At 68.0% G+C, this 870-nt stretch overlaps 2 protein-coding genes across 3 annotated transcripts in view; one reads left to right on the top strand and one right to left on the bottom strand.

Moving 5' to 3' along the window:
- SNCB (synuclein beta) overlaps positions 1-870 on the bottom strand; it is a 30,082-nt gene that overhangs the window by 22,586 nt on the left and 6,626 nt on the right. The gene's annotated exons all lie outside the window — the stretch shown is intronic.
- The window catches only part of TSPAN17 (tetraspanin 17), an 8,850-nt gene continuing 7,986 nt past the window's right edge, over positions 7-870 (top strand). For both annotated transcript variants that reach the window (XM_006763699.2, XM_006763698.2), the window contains exon 1: positions 7-100. In XM_006763699.2, the coding sequence (XP_006763762.1) occupies positions 14-100 (87 nt within the window). In that variant the 5' untranslated portion in view covers positions 7-13. The remainder of the gene's footprint in view (positions 101-870) is intronic.

Raw genomic sequence — 870 nt, 5'->3', positions numbered from 1 at the left:
GGCGGCGCTCACCATGCCCGGCAAGCACCAGCACTTCCAGGAACCCGGGGTCGGCTGCTGCGGGAAATACTTCCTGTTTGGCTTCAACATTGTCTTCTGGGTGAGCGCGGGGTGGGTGTCGGGCCCTGCGCCGGGGGGTGACGGGAGGAGGTCCCGTCTCCTACCGAGGGGAGACCACTCCCTGCCACAGGGCTGAGGACGCTCTCCCCACTCCTAGCTGCCGGCCCACCCCCGGGACCGGCGGAGGGAACTGCGGGGAAGTCCAGATTGCAGGGGGCGGTCCCAGCCTCCGCGGCCGGGTGTGGGGACCCGGAGTCTTCAAGGCTCGGGGGAGAAGGGGCGGGACACGCGTGGTCCGAGTGTCCCTTCCTCCTGCCCAGCTCACTTCGATACCCTGGGGTGTGGGGCGCACGCTGAGCCCCAGCCCTGGTTTAGGGAAGAGTCTGCGGAGAAGGGCAGGGTCTCCTTTCCTGCCCCCTTGCTCCCCCTCCCAGCACCTGGCCTGGCACCTCGCCTTCAGCTCTGGCCAAGTGGGCCGGGTCAGAGCCTCCACCCCAGCCCCTCGCCGGGAGGTTTTCCGGGGAAGGGCCAGTAGTCAGAGTCCTGGGGAGGATCTCCCCACTGAGTGGCTGGGAGCTGGCCCTGGGAACAGGATTCTACATTCCGCAGCGGACCTAACCGAGGCTCCAGGGTGGGGCTGCGCTGCCCCGAGAAGGGAGCTGCTGGTGCCCCTCCCAGGGTGGCATCTGGGCCCCTGGTCCCTGCCAAGTCATCTTTCCCTCCTCCCTCCCCCATCTCATCCCCCCAAGGCCGCCTGCTGCCTCCACAGCCTCTGCTTCTGCTGCCGTGGTCAAAATGCCGGCCCATTCA

Source organism: Myotis davidii, unplaced genomic scaffold (assembly GCF_000327345.1).
Source record: "Myotis davidii unplaced genomic scaffold, ASM32734v1 scaffold319, whole genome shotgun sequence".
Lineage (NCBI taxonomy): Eukaryota > Metazoa > Chordata > Mammalia > Chiroptera > Vespertilionidae > Myotis > Myotis davidii.
Note: the sequence above shows the minus strand (reverse complement) of the source record. Positions and strands in the feature narration are given on the sequence as shown.